The sequence below is a fragment of the Bison bison genome, unplaced genomic scaffold (assembly GCF_000754665.1).
Source record: "Bison bison bison isolate TAMUID 2011002044 unplaced genomic scaffold, Bison_UMD1.0 scf7180017864329, whole genome shotgun sequence".
Classification (NCBI taxonomy): Eukaryota; Metazoa; Chordata; class Mammalia; order Artiodactyla; family Bovidae; genus Bison; species Bison bison.
Window position 1 is genome coordinate 4,932,012 of NW_011494901.1, and position 22,740 is coordinate 4,954,751.

Sequence of the window (22,740 nt, forward strand, 5' to 3'; positions counted from 1 at the left end):
TCTGATGCTGGGAGGGATTGGCGGCGGGAGGAGAAGGGGACGACAGAGGATGAGATGGCTGGATGGCATTACCGACTCAATGGACGTGAGTTTGAGTGAACTCCGGGAGATGGTGATGGACAGGGAGGCCTGGCGTGCTGTGATTCATGGGGTCGCAAAGAGTCAGACACGACTGAGCGACTGAACTGAATTGAACTGACTGAAAGGAGATTTAAAAATCTGATTCATAGGAATTTCAGGTAGCAGACAGTGAAAATGGAAGAGAGAAATTATCAAAGTAATAATGCAAGAACTTTTGCCAGAAGGGAAGGAAATGGGTTTCCATATTAAAAAGGCCCATGACATGTGGGGGCAGGAAGCGATGGGGGTGGCACATTATCGTGCACCATGGTGGTGGTGCAGTTGTTAAGCTATATCTGACTCTTTTAGGACCCCAGGGACTAGCCCACTAGGCTCCTCTGTCCATAGGATTTTCCAGGCAAGAATACTGGAATGGGTAGCCATTTCGTTCTCTAGGCGATCTTCCTGACCCAGGCACTGAACCCGAGTCTCCTGCTTGGAAGGCAGATTCTGTACCACTGAGCCACAGGGAAGCCCACTATGCAGAGTACCAGGGTCAGAAAACATGTAAACAGTGGCCCACATTCAAAGGACAGGGAATCAGAATGGCAGCAGACTTTTTTAAACACTGAAGACCAGAATATAATCAGAGGATGATTCTGAAATGAAGCGGAAACTATTTTCAAATTACTCAAGAATTCCACATAGAGCCCAACTAAGTGAGAGAATAGAAAAAAGAAACTCTCAGACACGTAAAGTCTCAAGTTACAGTATCATCCACATACCCTTCTGCAGTAAATAGGGGAAGATATCCTTCTCCGAATCAAATCAAGAAAAACAAAGACATGGGCTCCAGAAATAGGGAGTCCAAACCACCAAAGAAGGGTAGTGGACTCACAAGAGAAGACCCAGCATGGCAACTGTGCTGCACATGCAGACCTGTGAAGACTCAGTTGAGATGAAAGCAGGAAGGAAGATTTTCGTAAGTTTTCCAGGAGTCGGGTGGTAGGGGGGTGGGGGAGGAGGGGGAAGAAGAAGGAAATAATTTATCTGACAACTTGACCATGTCGAAAAGTATAAACTTATATATAAAGTATAAACAGACTTGCTGGAGGGTATGAAGGTTAAGCTACAGGTTCAAAAACAAACCCAAAGCAAATGAAGAAAAACAAGAAAAACAAGGAGCTGTACCAGAAAGGAAATGTCATCTAAGTTCATCAGGTGGTAGAGCAGTGAATAATTTCCACTAATACCATACAAATACTGAATATGAAAACCCAGTTTTGATTAACATATTGGGAGAAAGCAGGAGAAGAGTGGGGAGGAGTTTTAAGAAAATAAAAAATCCTTTTATGCCAGACAAAAAGTTTAAAAGTCTGGTCAGACACTGTCAGAAGTCTAGGTTTATATCCATAACTGAAGTTTCCCATTTGCCTTTCTCTCCAGGAAAAAAAAAAAAAAAAAGTAAAAGAGATTGAGTTCTTTTATCTAAAATTTCATTGCATGAGGAGCAAATAAACAAAAAAGTAAGCAACTTTTCATATGTCCCAGATGTGGGGAAAATCTATTCTTTACTCTTGCAAAATCAAAATAATACCCTTCACAGCATATATGAGAGAAAAAATTAACTCTTCCAATTATACTATATCTTTGTGGAAGTGTAAACTGTACTTCTAAGACTATTTTTCGTTCACTAACACATTAATATCTTTATTGTCATTTGAAAAAAAGGACACAACAAATAATATAAAATAACTTTTATTTACATAATTTACACCTACAGAATATAACTGCTTTCTTTAGAACAAGAAAATTTACAATGACAGATATTGCTTTTTGTCAAAGACTTCTTTAAGCAAGATAATATACATGGTGACCTATATTTCAAAAAACATGGTGGTAAGCAGTGGATATCATATTTTTATCTGTGCCTCAATCATTTACCAACAATTAGGCTTTTAAGTCATCATGTTGATCACTTGCTAAGATATAAGTGTTCAGGAGGAAAAGACAAGAAAAAAATAAAGACCTTTAATCATATCTCTTTGAAAATTTATAAAATAAAAATTCTTCACATGATCTTTATATGAGTCAGATTAAACACAGGTGTGAACAAGTCTTTCCCCCTTGTAAGGTAAATTACACTGATTTTCTTTTTCTAAGAGTAGTTTTAAGGATATAACAGTAGGAGAATTTAGCTGACTTGATTCTCTAATGCAATGAATGCCCAAAGATAAAATTATCCTTTATACAGTAAGAAGTTACATCTTCCACAAAATTGACTCATTGTAGATGAACAAGAGACAGATGTTAACACATTTAAAGTTATATTAAACAAGGGATAAAATCATAGTTTAGCTATGACAACCTAACACCTAAACTAACATGAACTAAAGAAACTTTTTCAGAATGAGACTTTTAAAATGTATAAAAATGGCATTTAAAATAGCAATGTGATTTACGACCATGGTTTTTGTAACATATTAATCACATGAAATAAATAAATGCGTATCTATAGAGAATTTCCTTCTAAATCCTCCTTTATGACAAAAAAGTTTAAACTGTAAATTTCACTATAAGGCAATGAATAAGAAATGTTCTAATATCAATTGTTTTAATACATTAGGATTACTGTTATACTTGCCAAGCCAAATCCAGTTTTACTAGTGAACCTGAAAACTGGTCACCATTTTTTATAATTTTCAATTTACAAACATAATTAGACATTAGAATATCTTCCCAACTGAAATACTGATTTCATAATGCAATCAACAGTTTTCTTTGTTAGGCACAACTCATCATTTCGGGACAAATATCTCATAGGTAATGACATCAGCACCTTAAGGTAGGAAAACTACTGTCTAATACAGGGGCCAACCCATCTATGCCCATCGTGTAAGTATTGTCTGTGGCTGTTTTCATACTGAAGTGGCAGAGTCGAGTAGTTACCACAGAAGGCATCTGGCCCACGGATTCGAAAATATTTTTGCAGAAAATGTTTCTGATTCCTGATCCAAGGCATTATCAACCCAGAGGGCTTTTCATATAAAAGAATAATTCTGTTTTTTCAGAAGTTTAATTTGAACCACAAAGATTTGCTTGGGTGGATAAAGGAATTACCTACGTAAATCACAAAATCTCAAAATTTAAACCCAACCCATAAATTCATATTGATGATAATCACTGACTTAATAAACGCTTATTGTGATCTTATTTTCTGTTTTTAACATCTCAATTATGCTCTGTCCATAAAGACCTACATACTTAGGTCCTTAAGGAGAATTTAATGGGGGAAAGAAAACAAGAAATTGTTTTTTAAAAAAGGAATGTGTGTATGTGAGCATATGTTTATGTAATGGAGACTGAGTTTTGTATGGAAATTTGCCTCATAAATAAGGTTAAGGTTTTTTTTTCCCATACAAATCCTGAGATTATCTAAGAAATAAGAAAAACAAAAAATTCACAGTACAAAGTCAATATACTGAACTATGAGAAAAAAATGTATTCAAACATATATACTATCCAAATACTTTAGTTATATCACTTTAAATATCTTTAAAATTAAAGCGGGAAAGGAGACAAACATAAATTTGTTAATGCCTTCTTTACCCATAATCTCAGGGGTAAAAAATTAAAACTGAATATTCTTTTAAATAAAAAATTTAAAATAAATAAGCTTTTTGATGTTTTATCTTTATAAATAGTAAGTTTAAATACTAGTTCTTCAATTAGGACTAATGTTACATCAATATGAATTAGAAAAATACACATTTTTCAGTCAAATAGATGATAATAGAAAAGTTTTTAACAGTTACCATACTAAACTGGAGTTTCACAATTTCCTTTCATATATTTAGAGGCAAATGAAAAGGCTTTCACCATACTAAAAAATAAAAATTAAAAAAAACACCCAAACCCCCCAAAATCCTAAAACAAAAACAAAAACCCTACGCAAACATAAAAAAACCTTCACAAAAGGTTCGCTAAACGTTAAATACAATCCACTTCCAAATACATCAGCACTGTGACTTACACAGACATTATCCACAACATTCGAGGATGTTCATGTGTGTTCAATACAGAAAGAGTCAAAATGTAAACAAGACCTGTTATTTCTGTCTGAGAAAGCAGTCTTAACTGGTTGATATTTCCAAAATGCTGAGCCAATCAGAATGACAAGGACCCCAGCAATGTTTTTCACTGATTATAAAAGCCTCAAATCAAGCTGAATAAATACTCAAAATCAACCTAAAGAAAAACTGCCAGTGATGCTTCTTTCTAAATACTGCTTTGTTGATATAACTGATTCTGGAAATCCTAGACTTAAAAAGAAAATAAAAAAGGCGATTTTCTATTCTGTTTCATCCACTTCAATAAAGATATCGTTAAAGAAATATTCAGAGACTGTGGTTGGCTCCTCTTCAGGCACCCGGTTTTGGCCACCTTTACATTCTCCTTTCGGTAAGGGACGATTATGAGAAACCTAAAAAGATAATAAAATTAAGTATGCAGAATAACATTTATATTGATAGTGGTAGTCTAAATTGATACCTGTTTGAAAAGCAATATAGCAATAAGTACTCACTCACTCAGTCTCTCAGCAATGTATGACTCTTTGCGACCCCACGGACTGTAGCCCACCAGGCTCCATTGTCCATGAAATTTTCCAGGCAAGAATATTGGAGCGGGTTGCCATTTCCTACTCAGGGGATCTTTCTGACCCAGGAATAGAACCTGTGTCTCCCGCACTGGCAGGCAGATTCTTTATCACTATAAGAGCTTTAAATATGTTTATACCCACTGACCCAATAATTTAATTTCTGTGCTGTTATATTAAGGAAATAATCCTAAACATAGTAAGAGATAACCTTTGCAGCATTAGTTATAATAATAAAACCAACAAATATACAATACTAGACATAACTAGATTAACTGTAATGTACATGTTTATTACTTCAAATTTCTGTGAAAAAATTAATAACACAGAAAATATAACACTATTAAATCTAAATGAAAACATTTTAATGACCAAAATAGGACCCATGAAACAGAATGGTACATAAGGAAATATCACAAATCAAAGCAATTCTATCAAAAATTAGCATACTTATAAATCTAGAAAAATTAAGACGGCATGGTACTGGTACAGGAACAGACAAGCATATCAGTGAAATAGACTAGAAATATCCCTAACACATATGGATGGAAATTTAGTCCTGATAAAAGTGTTATTTCAAAAAAAAATTGAGAAAAGGTGGATAATCCAATAAATAATACTGGACAACTGTATAACTGTCTCACAAAAAGGAAATCCGACCTATTATACTTCACCATTACAAGTTCTAGATGGATCAATAAACTTAAATGTAAAAACATTTTTAAAAATCGACCATAGGGGCTCCCTGGTGGCTCAGTGGTAGAGAATCCACCTGCCAGTGCAGGAGACCCAGGTTCAGTCCCTGGTCCAGTGAGACCTACATGCTGTGGGACAACTAAGCCTGTATGCCACAACCACCGAGCCCACGCACCACGACAACCAAAGCCCATGCACTCCAAGCCCGTGCCCTACAACAAGAGCTCAGCACAGTGAGAGGCCCGCACAGCACAACTAGAGAGCAGCCCCCGCTCGCCGCAACCAGAGAAAACCCTGTGCAGCAACAAAGGTGCAGCCTCGCCAAAACTACAATTGAGTTTTAAAACAATCTACTGTAAAATACCATAGGAAAATGGTTTATAATCTTAGGGTGGAGACAGAGTGTGAAGGAATGACATGAAAGCCAGAAATCATAGCAGATTGATAAATTCATGTACATAAAAATAAAAAATACCTGCATGGCACAAACCACCATATACAAAATCAAAAGATAAATGCCACAGAGGGACAAAAAACTGCAACCTATATCACAGACACATGTGTTCATTAAATCTATGAAGAAGATAAAAAATGAACAACATTAATAATATACTATTGTGAGGGGAAAGGCTCTCTCATACATTGCTGTTATGAACTGAAACTGATACAATCCCTATGGAGGATAATCAGGCGGTGTCTGTCAAAAGAAAAATCATTTCTTTAGACCAGCAATTCAATTTCTAGGAATTTAACCCAAAATGTGAAAAATGGTCTATTTATATATGAGTTGTTACTACACTGTTTGAAATAGCAAACAATTAGGAGTAACTTAAATGCCTGTGTGAGACCAGTATCGCTCTATGGTACCCCCAAACAATGCAATACTACAGAATCATTAAAAACAATGAGGGAAAAAAAATAAAAATAAAAAAAATAAAAACAATGAGGGCACTTATTCCTGAAAAAAAAAAAAAAGGAAAATTTATGTCCACACAAAAAGTTGCATGCAGAAGCTCACAGCTTTATTTATAATAACAAACTCTGAAAACCACTAGATGTCCTTTGGTGGGTAAATGGATAAAGAAAGCTGGCACATCCACACCAGGAAATACTATCCAGCAACAAAAAGGAATAAACTACTGATACGTAAAACCGTCTGGATGACTCACTACTGAAGAGACACTAGTCCCAAAGCCATGATTCCATTTATAAAACATTTTGGGGTGACACACTTTTTAAAAGAGAAATATACAATTATTTTACTTATTTGGCTGCACCCAGTCTGAGTTATCGGAGAAGGCAATGGCACCCCACTCCAGTACTCTTGCCTGGAAAATCCCATGGACGGAGGAGGCTGGTAGGCTGCAGTCCATGGGGTTGCTAGGAGTCGGACACGACTGAGCAACTTCACTTTTACTTTTCACTTTTATGCACAGGAGAAGGAAATGGCAACCCACTCCAGTGTTCTTGCCTGGAGAATCCCAGGGACGGGGGAGCCTGGTGGGCTGCCGTCTATGGGGTCGCACAGAGTCGGACACAACTGAATCGACTTAGCAGCAGTAGCAGTAGCAGCAGTCTGAGTTACGGCACACGGGATCTTCAGTTGCAGCACGTGAACTCTTAATTGTGCCACGTGGGATCTAGGTCCCTGACCAGGGATCGCACCAGGACCCCCAGCATTGGAAGCACAGAGTCTTAGCCACTGGACCACCAGGTAAGTCCCAAAAAGACACATTTACTGGAAACCAGGTTACCAGAAAATAATGAGACAGTGGGGGTGGCAGGGAAGTGGGTGTGTCTATAAAAGGGCTGAACAAAAGATCCCTCTAGTGACAGAACTGTTTTGTATCTTGACTATCGTAATGTCAGTATAGCGGTTGTGATACTGGAGGAGAGTTTCATAAGATGTTACCACTGGGGAGAACTGAGTGAAGGATAGATGAGATCCCTCCATATGGTTGTTTATAACTCCATGATAATCTATAATTATCTCAAAATAAAAAGTTAATAATTCAATTTTTTTAAAGAGAGCAAAGGACTTCCCTGGTGGTCCAGTGGCTGGGACTCTGCTCCCAATGCAGGGGCCCAGGTCTGATCCCTGGTCAGGGAATTAGTTCCTACGTGCTACAACTAAGAGTTTGCATGCTACAACTAAAGATCCCGCGTGCTGCAACAAAGATCTGGTGCAGCCAAACAAATACATAAGTAAAAGTAAATATCTTTTTTTTTTAAAAAAGAAAGAGCAATAGAGAGAAGGAAGCCTTTTATCTACTGTTTTGTAATGTCTCAAAGCCACACTGCTACACATGAAAAGCAAAGAAGAGGTGACATGCCATTATTTATGTAAAAGAAGAAGAAAAATGTTTATATTTGTGTATATTAAAAAGTCTCTGGAAAAGTAAACCAAAATCTGATAACACGACACACCTGCAGAAAGGAGGAACTACAAAGCTAAAGGACAGATGTGGGAAACATTTTACTATAAACTCTCTTTTGTAGGTTATGCATTTTAAAACATGTGGAATATGTTAGTCAAAAAAACAAAGCAGCAAGTTGAGGATGATATTTAGATTAAATCCTCGCCTCACACTATATACCAACGTCAATAACCATGAATAAAGTTTTAAAACTGATTATTCAAAATTTTATACCTGTGGAGAAAAACTTTTAATCATAAAAGTAATTTAATAACTTACAAAGAAAAGAGTAATAGATTTAACTAAACATTTAAAAGTTAGGTGTAAGAAAATTTTAAAAAGTAAATAAACTTGGAAAAAATACTTGTAGTAAAGAGCTAAAAGGTATGTGGCTTATTTACATGCATAAAGAACTCATACAAAAGAAAACTACTGGGATTCCAAAAGCTATAAATCAGCAAGCAAAAACAACACAGCAATTTAAAAAAAGACAGAAACAGAATCTAGTAAATATAAGCGGGAAAAAAACCAACTCACTAATAACTGAAGAAATGCAAATTTTAGAAGTGAAATGACAGGAGTCCTGGTGGTCCAGGGGTTGAGAATCTGCCCGCCAATGCAGGGGACGTGGGCTCAGTCCCTGGTCTGGGAAGATCCTAAGTGCCTTGGGGCAACTAAGCCCTGTGTCACAACTGCTGAGCCAACGCTCTGGAGCCCGGGCTCCACCACAGAGGGGCCCACACACGGCAACCACAGAGTAGCCCCTGCCGGCCTCCAAGAGAACGCCCTCACACTGCAGCAAAGACGCAGCAGAGCCAGAAATAAATACATACCTAATTTTCAGAAAATGAAATTACATTTCCACTCCTCCACCACTATATTAAATAAGAAAAACAAGTGTATTTTGAAAAGTAATATCTCAGGCTGGTAAAGACGGGACCAAACTGGCACGGTTACACTTGGTAATTACTATTCTCCAAAGGAATTTGGTGACAATAATAAAGACTCATAAAATTCTGGTCTCAGAATATAATTGTAGGAAATAACATAAAATACTTTAAAATGTTAAAAATGTTCTTTACAAAAATACTCTTTCCTTTGAGGCTCCATGCTATCCAATAACAGTCACCAGCCTTTTCTTTGTTGAGATAAGTCACCCCAATATTCTTCCAAAGTCTTTGATATAAGTTCCCAGATTTTTGTGCCCTAGTACTTACTATGACAGCTTTAGAATGCACAGAAATGAAACATGCAAGCAAATTCTAATTTTACCATTCCTTGAATTCCTGTAGGTGTCAGGACGTTTTTCCTAAAGGAAATAAAATGCAAGTACTGCTTTGTTTTGCTTCCACAAAAGGAGCAAAAAGGTCAGAAGGATCTTTGCAGTAAAGGACTGGCAATTAAGTGTTCATTTATGGTTAGTTCAACGGCTCTGTACTAAACTAGCTGTAACTTTCTAATTCAGCACCTTATCTTCTTCTAATAAGCAGGGTAGGAGAGCAAGGAGATGGACTGGAGTTGCCCTGCAATAATTTCTGACATCCAGATGAAGAAAGCAATTACCATGTCTTTCCTAGTTGAGCCTGATAACCAATCCATCCTATACAAATAAACAAAGAACAGTTATCACATACCTGAGTTGCTGAACCATCGTTATTCGTAGGTTGAGTATTGTCAACAACACTTGGAGATGGAACATCAGAGGACTCTTGAGTTTTTTTCTGGCTTACACTAGGCAGATTAGATCTTTTCAAATTTTGTCTTGATACAGGTATAACAGGTTTTAGGCGTTTCTTACTATGAACCTGTGTAGGTTCATCAGAGTCCAAGCTATTCTTTGAACATATTAAAGACAAAAATCCCAGGGGTCTTCTGCCAGGTCTAGAAATGCAAATGTAAAGATGTTCAAGAATATCCAGAAAGACACATTCTTTTTTTTTTCTTTTTAATAGTCACTAAATTTTTCATAGGCAGATTATTAAAGAAACTAAAAGCAGGAATGTATAAAATTTTATAGGCCAACATCAATACCTGTATAATTAAACTTTTTCTCTTGGCCTGCTGCCCGGCCATTGGGATCTTAGTTCCTACACCAGGGATCAAACTCACGCTCCCTACGTTGGAAGCCTGGAGTCTTAACCACTGGATGCCAGGGAAGTCCCAGGAAGACACATTCTTGGTACCAGCTTCTTTCCACGAATGCTAAACTGGTACGTGTGATAGCACAAGAGCGGCACAGATCTAAGCACTGACACCACTAGGCGTTGAACATCACTATGCCATGGCACATACTTGTGATGAAGGTCAAGGCTTTCTCTAGAGTAGTACTTATCAAGCTTAAAAGTGCCCACAAACCGCCTGGGGAGCTTATTAAAATGAGGATTCTGACTGAGTTGAAGAGGAATGGGGCCCGAGTTCTGTATTTCTACTGAGTTCTCAAATGATGTCCCTGCTGTTGGTCCCAGGACCACATTTTGAGTAGGAAGACTCCAGAGTAGGGGTCAGCAAGCTATGATCCACATGCCAAATGCAGTCCACCAACCGATTATATAAGTTCACTGGAACAGAGCATGCTTATTTGTTTATATATATATATATGATTATATAATCACAAGGTAATATATAATGTTCTATAGAAGCCTTGTTCTAAAACCCAAACTCCCATGACATTGCCATCATTCTATTTTAAGTGAAGTCGCTCAGTCGTGTCCGACTCTTTGAGACCCCATGGACTGTAGCCCACCAGGCTCCTCAGTCCATGGAATTTTCCAGGCAAGAGTACTGGAGTGGGTTGCCATTTCCTTCTATTTTAAGCGCATTCCTAATTCCAGAAAAGATGTAGTTTATATAACAAAAAGAACAGGTTTGTTAAATATGCTTTTTCAAGTTATATCCGTCCTTCCTCCCACTTTCCTTTAGTGGAGACTGATACGTATCCTCCCCTCTTCGATTCACCAGCACCACACTGATGATTTGAATGCTGCTGCTAAGCCAATAGATGTCCATAACCCAGCAGACTGGCTTCTAGTACTAGGACATAATGTGGGAGAAGCTGGTTGGGGCTTAAATTCCACACTTACTCTTATAGGGAGAAGCCAAAGCTGACCTCTTTGGTATGCCATGACAGAGAGAAAGAAATGCACACATTATCTGGGACTTCAATAAAACAACTTCCAGACTACTTCTGATGGAGAAGGCAATGGCACTCCACTCCAGTACTCTTACCTGGAAAATCCCATGGATGGAGGAGCCTGGTGGGCTGCAGTCCATGGGGTCTCGAAAAGTCAGACATGACTGAGCGACTTCACTTTCACTTTTCACTTTCATGCATTTCATGCATGGAGAAGGAAATGGCAACCCACTCCAGTGGTCTTGCCTAGAGAATCCCAGGGATGGGGGAGCCTGGTGGGCTGCCGTCTATGGGGTCGCACAGAGTCGGACACGACTGAAGTGACTTAGCAGCAGCAGCAACAGACTACTTCTGATGTCAGCCCTATGCCTCACACCATCTACATCTGCACTGGGAGCTACTGTGTGGTAGAATAAATAATTATCAAAATAATAACCATGAACAATCTGAAAAAGAAAGTGTGCAATCCTAAATTCTAAAGATTTTCTATCTATAAGTCAAAGTTTCAGTACTGAAAATCCATCATCATCATTTAGTTGCTAAGTCATGTCCAACTCTTACAACCCCATGGACTGTGGCCTGCCAGGCGCCTCTGTCCATGGGATTCTCCAGGCAAGAATACTGGGGTGGGTTGCCATTTACATCTCCAGAGAATCTTCACAACCCACGAACCAAACCTGGGTCTCCTGCACTGCAGAAGATTCTTTACCGACTGAGCTATGAGGGACGCCCTGACCTTAAAGTTAAGCTCTTGTCATATGGAACGTCCTCTGAAAGTGTGTGGCATTAACTGTATTTCCTTTGATGACACCCATTCCCTTTATATTAATGACAGAGGGGTATGTTCACAAAACACCATCCTTAGTATTGGACTTAGTGTTTATACATGTTACACCTATTCCATATAGGTTTAATTTATCCACTGAGAGCAAAATGTGGAGAGAAAAGAAACATCAAAGACTTTCTCATGATACCTGGTTAGGGGGCGGTTTGAAGACGATGTGATGCTACCCATTTGTTCAGACTCAGAAGCAGTACAAGTTCTTTCTTCCTTATCAGACACTATTGTCTCATCCTGAGGTAACTGAGATGCATTCTGTTCTTGTGTATCTGTTATTTTATCAAGAGATCCAGATCTGATACTCTGAGAAGCTGGTTCAAGTTGCTCTTTCTGAGGTTCTGAAATTGTCTGTATGTTTCCTGAGGTAGGGAAGATATCCTGTCCCTTGTAAGACTCCCCTTCAAAAAAGAAAAAAATGGTAAGCACATATGCTGAAATTAATATTCAATTATTCTGCAATATCTGAAGAAGAAAACCCATGATTATTCTATCGTGAACCTACTTTGATAAGCTAAATTAAAAATTAGTCAAGTTACTTGGACTATTAGGAATTTTTTTATTTATCTTTCGCTGCACTGGGTCTTTGTTGCTGCATGCAGGCTTTCTCTAGTTGTGGCAAGCAGGGGCTACCATCTACTTGCAGCACACAGGTTTCTCACTGCGGTGGCCCCTCCACGCAGAGCACAAGCTCTAGGGCACTAGGGCTTAGCAGATGTCACATGCAAGCTCTAGAGTGCCTGGATTTCAGCAGTTGTGATGCAAGGCTTAGTTGCCCTTCAGCATGTGGGATCCTCCTAGACCAGGGATCGAACCTGTGTCCCCTGTACCAGCAGGCAGATTCCCAACCACTGGACCACCAGGGAAGTCCCAGGCATATTATAATAGGTCAAAGCTGTGGAACAGCTTCTATGTTCAGATATAAAATAGTTATATCAATATATCAATATTTTGACTTAGAAAAGCTTTCTACATAAATATTTCTTGAACTAGCAAAATGAAAAAGTATCACTTTCTAATCAAAGGGTAAAGCTAAGGTCAGAACAGCCATCACCACAAAATCTACACACAATAAATGTTGGAGAGGGTGTGGAGAAAAGGGAAACCTCCTATACTGTTGGTAGGAATGTAAACTGGTACAGCCACTATGGAGAACAGTATGGAGGTTCCTTAAAAAACAAAATATAGAGATACCATATGATTCAGCAATCCCACTTCTGGACATATATCCAGAGAAAACTGTAATTTGAAAAGATATGTGTACCCCAGTGTTCACTGTAGCATTATTTACAATAGCCAGGAAACGGAAGCAACCTAAATGTCCATCAATGGAGGAACGGACAAAGATATGGTACCTATATTCAATGGAATATTACTCTGCCATTAAAAGGAGTGAAATAATGCCACTTGACACAAAATGGATGGACCTAGGGATGTCATACTGAGTGAAGTCAGTCAGACACAGAAAGACAAATATCACGTGGTATCACTTATACGTGCAATCTACAAATGCACCTATTTACAAAACAGAAGTAAAAGTCACAGATATAGAAAACAAACCTATGCTTACCAAGGAGGAATGGGGGGTGGGATAAATTGGGAGACTTGGACTGACATATACATACTACTATACATAAAACTAGATAACTAATAATAACCTACTGTACAGCATAGGGAACACTACTCAATACTCTGTCATGACCTATATGGGAATAAAATCTAAAAGTGGATATATGTATACGCATAACAGATTCACTTTGCTGTATAACAGAAAGTAACACAACACTGTAAATCAACTGTACTTCAATAAAAATTAAACACAAAAAAGGGTAAAGCTAACTAAGGACCTATAAAAACCCCCTTATACACAGCTTCCTAATTCCTTAAATGTAACTGTTGAGCTTTTACAGGAAATCCTGGAGTTATATGGTTTTTTACTAAGTATAGGATGAAAGTAGCTTTTTAGGGCTATCAAAGTGCTAAACCTAAGATCTCAGAAGGGACCAAAAAGAAAACAAAACAAAACAAAACACCCTCTAACAATAAAGGCTTGACTCTTAGAGAAAAATGAGCAAGACTCATCTTCTATCCCAAATTTAAAAAATAGTTATGAGGGGTACTAAGCAAAATGCAATCACTTCACTCACCTGTTTCCTCCAAAACATCTGTTAATTCCTTTGAACACACCTGTTTCAAGGAAATTTACAAAAAAATATTACAGTTGTCAAAATTGATTTTATTTCCTTCCTTTAAAAAAAAAATTTCAACTTTTTTTTTTTTTTTTTTACTTTTTTGGCTGCACTGCAAGGCATGTAGAACTTTCTGGACCAGGGAATGAACCATCACCTCCCGCAGCGCAAGTGCAGAGTCTTAACCCCTAAACTACCAGGAAGTCCTCCTTCTTTCTTTCTTAAGTAAAGAAATTGGTGATCTCCTACAAAGCACTAGGATCAGACATGTTTCACAGGATTTCTATCAAACATTATGAAAACACTGTGATAGATGCTTCTATCAAACACTGCAGCTACTATTTAAATTATTCTGTAGCGTAACAGAAGAGGAAAAGCTTCCAAATGCCTTTTACAAATCAAGTGTAATATTGATCCAACTAAGCAGTTTTACATCAGTGCAAAAACATCAAATGAAGTATTACCAGCATAATTTAGCAGCACATCAAAAGACTAAAACATCATAATCAAACAGAGTTTGAGAATTCCCTGGCAGCCCGTTAGGACTTCACATTTTCACTGCCTAGGGCATGGGTTCAATCCCTGGTTGGGGGACCAACATCGCATAATCTGTTTGGCACAGCCAAGAAGTTTATTTCAGGAATGTAAAGATGACTCAGTATTTTAAAACATTAATACAAATCAACTGATCTGAAGAGAGAAATAGTCTCATCTCTCTATTTGCAGGAGAAGTATGAAATAGTATTCATTCTTGGGGGAAAAAAAAAAACAAACTAAAATTGAATAGACAGGTATTTTGTTAACAATACAAAATATTAACTACTGCAGTCCAAAAGCCGGCATCCCATTTCATAAACACTGGACATATTCCCATTGAAGTCAGGAGTAAGAAAAAGATGTCCAATATCAGGGCTGTTTTCTGACTTTTTTAAAGTTATATCAGCCAATATAATTAGAAAAAGAGAAAGAAATTCAAGGTGTAAAAAGAAGAAAAGAATTAAAATTATATTTGCAGATGATATAACTGTTTACTTAGAAAACTCTTAAGAACCAATTGAAAAAATATTACACACAATGAGGGAAATTCTGTAAAGCATTCTAAATTAAAAGAACTTAATGATAATACTAACAACAACAAAAAAAAGATAAAATTCTTAGATACACCCCAGTAAGAAATAAACCAGATTTATATGAAGAAGAACTTAAAACAGCATTAAGAGACAGACACAAAAGAAGTCTTAAAGAAATGGAAAGATACACTGTTTCTGGATAGGTACATTCAGCATCACATTTATGATGTCAGTTTTCTCTGTGTTAATCTGTCACGGTAACACGATCCTAACACAAGTACCAACAGTATCTGGAGCTTTTTTTAAGCTCCAGATAAGCACATGCTAAAATTAATATAAACTTTAAAACATAATAAGCAACTAGGGAGATCTTGGAAAAAGAATAAAATTGTACTGGGGGTCAGGGAGGAGAACAGACTGTCCCTTTAAGATATTAAAGCACTTAAAAGGTACAATGATTTTAAAACAGTGTGAAACTGGCCCCAGAACAAACAGGTAAATCAATGTAGAAGAAAGGGAAATTTGGGAATATACCCAAATATTTATGGGAATTTTATTTAATTTTTAATGTTTTTTTTCCTCCAAAACTACACTTTTATTTTATTTTCTGGTCTCGCAGTACAGCATACAGGATCTAATTTCCCCAACCAGGTACTGAACCTATGCCCCCTGCAATGGAAGCATGGAGTTTTAACCACCAGACCATCAGGGAAGTCCCCAAAAGTGGAATTTTAAATCAGTGGAGAAAAGATGAACTCTTCAATAAATGATGCTCGGACAAACAGATACGTATCTGGGGAAAATTAAGTTGGTTCCACTGTTCTTAAAACCAAAATAAATTCTAAACAAATCAATGATATTAATCAGAAGAATTTATATTAATTTCAAGGTAGACTTTCAGTATATAACGTAATCTCCACAGGCACACATAAAAAGACTAATTAAAAGAAAAAAATTTTTTTGAGCTTGTGGGATTTCAGTTCCCCTACCAGGGATTGAACCTGGGTCCTAGCAGTGAGAGCGCCAAGTTTTAACCATTGGATCATCAGGGAATAGCCCAAAAGGCTAATAAATTTGATTATAGAAAAATAAAAATCATTTGTATATCTAAGTGTAATGTATATACATTCTAGAATTTGAAATTATAACTTCGACTTTTCAGAAAATAAAACTCTCAAATAGGCCCAACAGACACTACACTATACATCCTTTTTTTTAAGATTTAGTCACTCCAAAGTACAGCTATCATTTTTTAACATGTGTGCTATGGTCAGTCATTCTGACTCTCTGCGACTACACAGACTATAACCTGCCAGGCTCCTCTCTGCTCATGGAATTTTCCAGGCAAGAATACTAGAATGGGTTGCCATTTCCTTCTCCAGGGGATCTTGCCAACCCAGGAACAGAACCCAAGTCTCTCATGTCTCCTGCATTGGCAGGCAGGTTCTTTACCACTGAGCCACCCAGGAAGCCTGTCATTTGTTAAATGGAATATTATAAACTGGTGGCATAATTTTGCATATAATGATATACTATGGTCTTTTTTCCATGTCATTAAATATACTTTTAAAACAAAATGAAACAATGTCTGCATAGAATGCTGACAAAATATTGAAACTGGATGACAGATACATAGGGATACAAAGGCTAAGCACTGAAGAATTGATGCCTCCGACCTGTTGGTGCCGGCGAAGACTCTTGAGAGTCCCTTGGACTGCAAGGAGATCAAACCAGTCAATCCCAAAGAAAATCAACTCTGAACATTCATTGGAAGGACTGATGCTGAAGCTGGAGCTCCAATACTCTGGCCACCTAATGTGAACAGCCGACTCACTGTAAAAGACCCTGATGCTGGGAAAGACTGAAGGCAAAAGGAGAAGGGGATGACAGAGGATGAGATGGTTGGATGGCATCACCGACTCAATGGACATGAGTCTGAGCAAACTCTGGGAGACAGTGAAGGACAGGGAAGCCTGGTGTCCTGCAGTCCACAGGGTTGCAAAGAGCAGGACACGACTTAGCAACTGGACAACAACTACCTTTTTAAAAATTTCAAGACTGTCACATTAAAAAGTTAAGCAAAATAGTCTCCAGAAGAAAATCACAAAAAGTAGAATTAAAAGACAACAACCTGAAGGAACTTCCCTGGTGGTCCAGTGGTTAAGAATCTGCCTTCCAGTGCAAGGGCTGAGGATTCGATCCCTGGTCAGGGAACTAGATACCACAGGGACACTCACGTGCAGGGCAACTCAGCCCGCACACCACAACTAGAGAAGCCCTACGCAAGCTGCAATTAGAAAAAGCCCCCTCACTGCAACGAAGACCCAGCGCAGCCAAAAAAAAAGACAGCAACCTAAGAAAAAAAAATTTGCAACTCATACACAAATATTCAAAATAGACAGTTCCTCTAAATCTATAAGATAAAGATCAACAAACCAAATTAAAAAAAGGGTAAAGAATACAGTCATGTCACAGGAAAGGAAATAAAACTGGATCTTAAGCATATGAAGTGAAGTGAAAGTCGCTCAGTTGTGTCCAACTCTTTGCGACCTCATGGACTATACAGTCCATGGAGTTCTCCAGGCCAGAATACTGGAGTGGGTAGCCTTTCCCTTCTCCAGGGGATCTTTCCAACACAGGGATCGAACCCAGGTCTGCATTGCAGGCAAATTTTTTACGAGCTGAGCCACAAGGGAAGCCCTAAGTATATGAAAAGATGTTCAACTTTACACGTACTAAGAGAAATTAAAAATTATTCTGGAATACCATTTTTTAAACTATTAGATATAGAAGACTATACCACTTCTGTTGTCTGCTATAATCTAAGGACTACTGGTCTTCAACCATTCTTTTGAGAATATAGATTCTAATCTTTCCATACTGTAGCACCTTATGATGAGTACCAGAAACAAAAACAGAGAGGATGCTTAACAAACCTACAACACAGAGGCCGGTAACTGAATCTGCACAGTACTGTCAGGCATCCCTGAGGTTTACGACTGAGCTCAAGAAGTCTGTATTTTGCAAGGAAACATTTCAAAAAGAAAAGAGAGCAAAAGAAATGCCCTGGAACATGAAGAAATATGGTGTACTCAAGAAACTGAAAAATGGCCAAAGTAAGGCAGAGACCAGCACAAGATGAGATTAGACACAGAAAACAACCAAATAAACAAACAGGGCCTTAGAGGTTTGGTTTTATTCCTAAGAGCAATGGGAAGCTTTAAACATTATGATAATGGTAGTGATGATATTCCCAGGTGGCCCTAGTAGTAAAGAATCCGCCTGCCAATTCAGGAATTCAAGAGTCGTGGGTTTTATCCCTGGGATGGGAAGATACCCTTGAGAAGGAAAGGGAAACTCACTACAGTATACTTGCCTAGAAAATCCCATGGACACAGAAGCCTGGCAGACTACAGTCCAAGGGGTTGCAAAGAGTTGGACATGACTGAGCGTGCACGCGCACACACACACACACGTAGGATCACTATTACCATCTTACACAATAGGGAACTCATTCAGTATCGTTCCTAAGATCCCACAGCTTTTAACTGGTACAGCCAAAATCCACATCTGTATGATGCTTTCAGTCTTATCTTTAGCCAATGACAATGAACTGGGAATGGGTTTCCTGAGTAACATCTATCAATTTCCACCTAGAACTAGTAGAAAGTAAAAGTCCAAAACCAGTTTTATCTGGATTATTTATGGTAGAAACTATTAGAACTATGTTTATATAAAGAGTCTAAATGAAGAACAGAAATAGGTCCACTGATATGGCCATCTTACTTGTTTAATGATTTCATCTTACCTCAGAGGTATATTTTTGACAATCATCTATTGAAGTGAGTGAAGTTTTTTTGGCAGGAGGCACATGGTCACTTTCATCAAGGCTACAATGATATCTCTTCCTAGATACAAGATCCAAATTAGCAGCAGAGTTTTCTGAATCATCTCTTTCAGAATTAGATAAACACATGTCATCTTGACCAACTGAAGTTACTGGAAAACTGATACTGCATAGAAAATACACACACAGTAAATTAATTACTTAATGATGTTAAAGGCTGAGCTACTTTCAAGAAAACTACCAAAGAAACTTCTAAATAACTAATATATACATGGCCACGATCACAAAAATGTTAGTTTTCAGCTCCATTCATACTTAAGATCTCACAACTTAAATTCCATAATACTGAATTAAATCTGAGGCATCAAAATGTTTTGTCAGTAAAGTTAAATTTTAGTCTAAAGTATTTCTTCCTAATATGAAAGGCTTCAATTTCAGATGTTACTTGATAGACAATTAAGCATCTTAACCAATGACTATTAAAATACAACTTAAGAATTTTACAGCAAAGAAAATGAGTATCTCAAATATTTTAAAGTGCATCCTCTTTGTACTATTTTTGTAAATTTCTGTGAATGTATATTTATTTCAGAATTTAAAATATATGTAAATGTATACAATGTAGCCACATCTTTAACAGATGATATTTTATGATCCACATTGCTAATTTTTTTTAGCTTTCAAAATACTTAAAATACCAACAAAGTTTCACACAAAGTATTATACGTTTAAATGGCAACTTTATCATATAAAATCAGTAATTTTTCTCTAACTTATCACATAATTACTAAATAAGATCTCCATGACAATTACAAATAAGGTTGGTGAATGGCTTATTCAATCAATACTATTCAATTCATAAAGCATCCCTTCCTCCTAGCAAAAACAGGTCAGATGATTCATTACCTCGTGTCTTCTCTTTCTTTTGTATTCGCTGATTTGACCAATATGGGCGCCGGCAGTAAAGGATTTGGCATTAACTGCACAGTGCTATCAGCATATTCTTCTACTGCATGAGTCGGGATTTCCACCAGAGTTAAAATGAAAGCTTGTTCATCCTCACCATCCTGATGTACATTAACTAGATTGACTATCAAAGTTTAAAAGTTAGAAATGAAAAGCTGAACCGTGAAGTGACAGAAAATCACTAATTTATTTCATTTCTAAAAAGTCTCATGACAATTTATCCCAAAGGATAAAAAAACTAAATTACACCCCTCAAGAAATAAGTAAATAAAGAGTAATTTCGTAAAGGATAAAGATGATTCTCTATTGAGAAGATTTACAATTCCTTTTTAATAAGAATTATAATTCTGAATAACAAAGCTTATATACAAAATATTTCAAGTGTCTTTTAAAAAAAAATTTAAGGCCGTCATAGACCAATAAAACTGCTTTTTTTTTTTTTCTATAGTCAAATGGGGAGTAAGTAAAAAACATACTATTAAGTTCTGCAATACCACTGAAGCAGATTATCATACCTGTTAGGTCTTGAAGATCGTTTACATTCTCTTGCTGGACTTCTGGAATACCAGTTGGTATACACTGCCATAAAAAATTAAATAAAAGAGTAAGGTTAACCAAATCTAAGTTTTAAAAAGATTTCCTGACAATGTGAACAGCTACTGTTTCAAAACTCAACAACTTAGCTAACCTAAGCAGAGAATTTTTCAGGTGTTTTGAAACTTTCAGATGTACCAATAAAATGTTGATTAATTTAAATAAATACACATATATACACAAAGGAATTATAAATAAGTTGTTAAGTATGTGTAGAATATGAAACGATTTTTGAAGTAATAGAAAAGGGAGACACAAACCGCTCAACCTTCTCTCTATCCCCATCTCAGCAGCTACCGCACCACTAGGAGGTGACATGTATACAGAAGCAAACTGGTCTCTGCCTCCAGCATGGCCCCATCCAATCTGTTTTCCACAAAACTGTAAACACCGTTTCTCTAAAATACAATTCCAATTATAATTCTCCACTGCTTAAGATCTTAAAACTTTCATTTTGCAACCAACAATGTCAGTTAATTGATTCAGGCAAGAATCATCAATGCAAACTAAATTACTAAATGGAAAAGGTGCTATTTTAACAGAGAAATCTGGTGGGTACCATTCTACCCCAGAGATCAGTTAGTATCACCAATAAGGGGATAAACTGACATTATGTGTCCCCTGATATGATCAGTTCAGCTCAGTCGCCCAGTCGTGTCCGACTCTTAGAAACCCCATGGACTGCAACACAAGAGTAAAACATCACCTCTATAGTAACTCTTGCCAAAAGACACATAACTTGAGTCTACAATGAGGAAGCAATAAAAGAAATCCAGATTGCACACTAGCTTGGACTCTTCTAAAACGTCAAGTACACAAAAGAGGAAAAAGAGTAGGAGGACAACTCTAGATTATAAGAGTAAAAAGAAACGACAGCTAAATAACGTAAAAGGCTTGACTGGAACTGAGTGTGATAATAGTACTATCATTTCTCTGTAAGGAAACGTCCCTGGTCTTATAGAAACTGTGGAGTATTTGTGGGTGAAGGCTCATGTCTATAGCTTGCTTTCAAATGGTTTAGTTTTTTTTAAAGTATCTACCAAGATGGACAGCAACCCACAGAGAAAGTAATGTTTATAGCCAGGAATGCATGCAAATGAGGCAAAATGTTAACAGATTTCTATGTCAGATTCTGGCAACTGTTCTCTAAACTTGAAATTATTTCCAAATAAAAAGTAAAAATTAAAAAAATTGGGCAGTAGGGGAAAATTCAGTAACTTTGGATATAACCCAAACTCCTTAGCAAGCCATAAAAACTCCTTTTATGATACGTCCCCAGGCTGCCTAACTTCATCTCTAAGCACTTTTTTCATTTATATTCCACTCAAAACTATTTATATAGTCCCAGAGCATGTCATGCTGTTTCACACTTGTTCTTCATCCACGTTCCTCTCCCTTCACCGGGCTAATTCATACTTGTTCTTCCAGATTAAGGATTTGCTCAGAGCTGGATGCACATTAGAATAACTACAGGAACTTGAAGCAAGAATTCTCTCTGTATAAAACACTTCCTTTTTTAAAACTTGTACACAAAGCTAGCCATTGGTTATTTTATCTCTATGTTCCAGAGACTAAAAACACACTCAATAAAAATTCTACCACATACATTCTCAGAAAAGGAAAATTATAGGGAAAGAAGAAAAGATTAGTCGCTGTCAGAAGCTGGGGGTGGAGAGGAGGAGTGACTAAAAAAGGACACTGGAAAATTTTGAAAGTGATGGAATTGTTTATGTATCAGTTATATAATGATATATGTTTTTTATGTATCAGTTATATAATGATACATGTTTATCAAAATTTGTTAAATTATACTCTAAAAAGGGTGAAATTTATTGTGCGTAAATTAGAACTAGCTAGCCACTCCCTGTTATATTTTACATCCTTTTACCTTTGGCACATTTAGTGTAAGCACAGGGTCTCCATTAAAGTCCTTTCCCAGAGGCTCTTCAACAGAACTCTCACCAAGACCCATGCCCAAACCACATGTATGGGGCCCTGACTCAGAATAAACAGCTGGAGCAACTGATGATATCGGAACTTCTTCAGATCTCCGTTCTTGATCTTCACCTCTGAAAGACAGGTTAGTATATATCTGAAATCAAGGAGACAGCCACAGAATAATATTTAGAGCTGGTATGTCAAGGTTCATCTCATTTAATGGTTTTCCAACTTTTAAGACATACTACATGCAGTGAAAGAAATCAAAGAGGACACTAATAGATGGAGAAATATACCATGTTCATGGATCAGAAGAATCAATATAATGAAAATGAGTA

General features: G+C 37.1%; 1 protein-coding gene across 2 annotated transcripts in view; it reads right to left on the bottom strand.

Moving 5' to 3' along the window:
* Positions 1 to 1,808: 1,808 nt before the first annotated feature.
* Positions 1,809 to 22,740, bottom strand: part of BDP1 (B double prime 1, subunit of RNA polymerase III transcription initiation factor IIIB) — an 86,218-nt gene continuing 65,286 nt past the window's right edge. For both annotated transcript variants that reach the window (XM_010853572.1, XM_010853571.1), the window contains exons 32-39: positions 22,353 to 22,533; positions 20,386 to 20,449; positions 19,811 to 19,994; positions 18,866 to 19,070; positions 13,946 to 13,985; positions 11,935 to 12,199; positions 9,465 to 9,711; positions 1,809 to 4,543 (exon numbers count right to left, since the gene is read on the bottom strand). In XM_010853572.1, coding sequence (XP_010851874.1) covers positions 4,412 to 4,543; positions 9,465 to 9,711; positions 11,935 to 12,199; positions 13,946 to 13,985; positions 18,866 to 19,070; positions 19,811 to 19,994; positions 20,386 to 20,449; positions 22,353 to 22,533 — 1,318 coding nt within the window. In that variant the 3' untranslated portion in view covers positions 1,809 to 4,411. The remainder of the gene's footprint in view (positions 4,544 to 9,464; positions 9,712 to 11,934; positions 12,200 to 13,945; positions 13,986 to 18,865; positions 19,071 to 19,810; positions 19,995 to 20,385; positions 20,450 to 22,352; positions 22,534 to 22,740) is intronic.